A 1,546-nucleotide genomic window follows, 5' to 3' on the forward strand; every position below is an offset into this window, starting at 1 on the left:
CTTCTCAGTAAATAAAGGCAGCGTGAGTCACACGCACCCTGGGCTGATGCCGGCCAGGGCCGCAGCCTGACCCACGCCGGCGGCTCAGCCTGGGACGGACGCTGATGCGGGTGAGGCCGAGGGGAGCGGCCCTTCCCGGCTCAGAACTTACTGAACCTTAAAATCTCAGAGCCGAAAGCACCCGATGTTCAGCGCGATCTGGGATTTGCACACTTGGATTGATGCGCCCGACCGCGCCCGGCCCCGGGCAAGGCCGATGCCACCCTTTTGCTTCCCTGCTCCGTCTCCAGCTGACAGCCTGAGGTGTGAACGTGCCCAGGTGCGCGGCCCGCCTTACCTGTGGCCACCTGCCGCCCGACTGAGCCCGTCTCTTGATCTCCTCCACGGTCCTTCTGCGGGAATCCTGGTCCAACCGGGACACGAAGACCGGCCGGATGTACTTGATCAGAGCTGAAAGGGAAGGCAAGGTGTCCTTGCGGGGGGCGGCACGTGGGGGGCAGTGCGGGGTGGGGGCACAGCTTCCGCTGCAGCAGGCTGGGCCGCAGGCGAGACCCCCGAAGCCGCCAGCGAGGGCCGCTCCACGGGGCGGGCGGGGCTGCAGGCCGGACCCAGGCGCTTGGGAAAAGCAGCCTGGCTCCTGGTGAGCTCAGACGACAGCGGGGAGCCCCACAGCCTGCAGGGCCCAAGGTAACAACCCCGAGTGTCCACGGGAGGCAATTCAGGAGCGAGACCAATGAGGCCGACCCGCCGGGGGGCAGAGGCCTCTGTCGCATGTTGGTGAAGGGGGCGTAGGCGCCCCGGGCTCAGAGGCAGAGGGCCCGGGCACGTCGTGGCTCCTGCTGTGGGTGGGACTGCGTCCCTCAGAGGGACAGGCTGACGTCCCAGCCCAGGTGCCCAAGGCTGTGACCTTATCTGAGAACAGGGTGCTTGCAGGTGGGGGTCGTGGAGAGGCGAGGCTGTCTGGGGGGGGTGGGCTGTAATCGCCGGTGTGTCCTTGCAGGACGGACAGACACGGACATGACATGAGAGAATGCCACGTGACTAGCACGGAGGGCAGCGACGTGGCCACAGCCGAGGGCCCCCGGGAACTGCCGGGAGCCCCAGAAGCTAGAGGGGGGCCTGGGGTTGATTTCCCGTCACAGCCAGCCCCGCCCACACCCTGAGCTTGGACTTTGGGCCCGGAATGGGAGAGACGGGCCCCCTGCTGCTTTGTGGATGGACGGCCACAGCAGGCCCAGGACACGCACACGGCCGGCCCTGCCGGTCGGCGGAGGCTCCACGGCCCAGGCTCCCGGCACATGGGCCCGCACATGGAGGATTTGAGGGGGGCACGCTGCTCAGAGAAAATTCTGAACTGACTTCACACTTCAGAACTGGCAGCTGGCCCCTCCCAGCGGGCGAGCTGTCACCACGCACCCGGCCGGCTCGGCGCCGCCGCCAGCTTCCGGCCTGAGTGCCCGTCACTTGTGAGGGCCACGTGGTGTCCACGCCTTCCCGGCTGTCTCCAAAGAGCAAGGAGGACGCGTGTTTTCAAAAGGCATAACGT

The 1,546-nt window shown here is 67.1% G+C and overlaps 1 protein-coding gene across 1 annotated transcript in view; it reads right to left on the reverse strand.

The window, feature by feature from the left end:
- LPCAT1 (lysophosphatidylcholine acyltransferase 1) overlaps positions 1–1,546 on the reverse strand; it is a gene marked incomplete at its 3' end in the record, with an annotated part of 24,266 nt that overhangs the window by 13,170 nt on the left and 9,550 nt on the right. Inside the window, exon 3 of the mRNA XM_023519757.1 lies at positions 338–450. Coding sequence (XP_023375525.1) covers positions 338–450 — 113 coding nt within the window. The remainder of the gene's footprint in view (positions 1–337; positions 451–1,546) is intronic.

Source organism: Pteropus vampyrus, unplaced genomic scaffold, assembly GCF_000151845.1.
Source record: "Pteropus vampyrus isolate Shadow unplaced genomic scaffold, Pvam_2.0 Scaffold235, whole genome shotgun sequence".
NCBI classification, from domain to species: domain Eukaryota; kingdom Metazoa; phylum Chordata; class Mammalia; order Chiroptera; family Pteropodidae; genus Pteropus; species Pteropus vampyrus.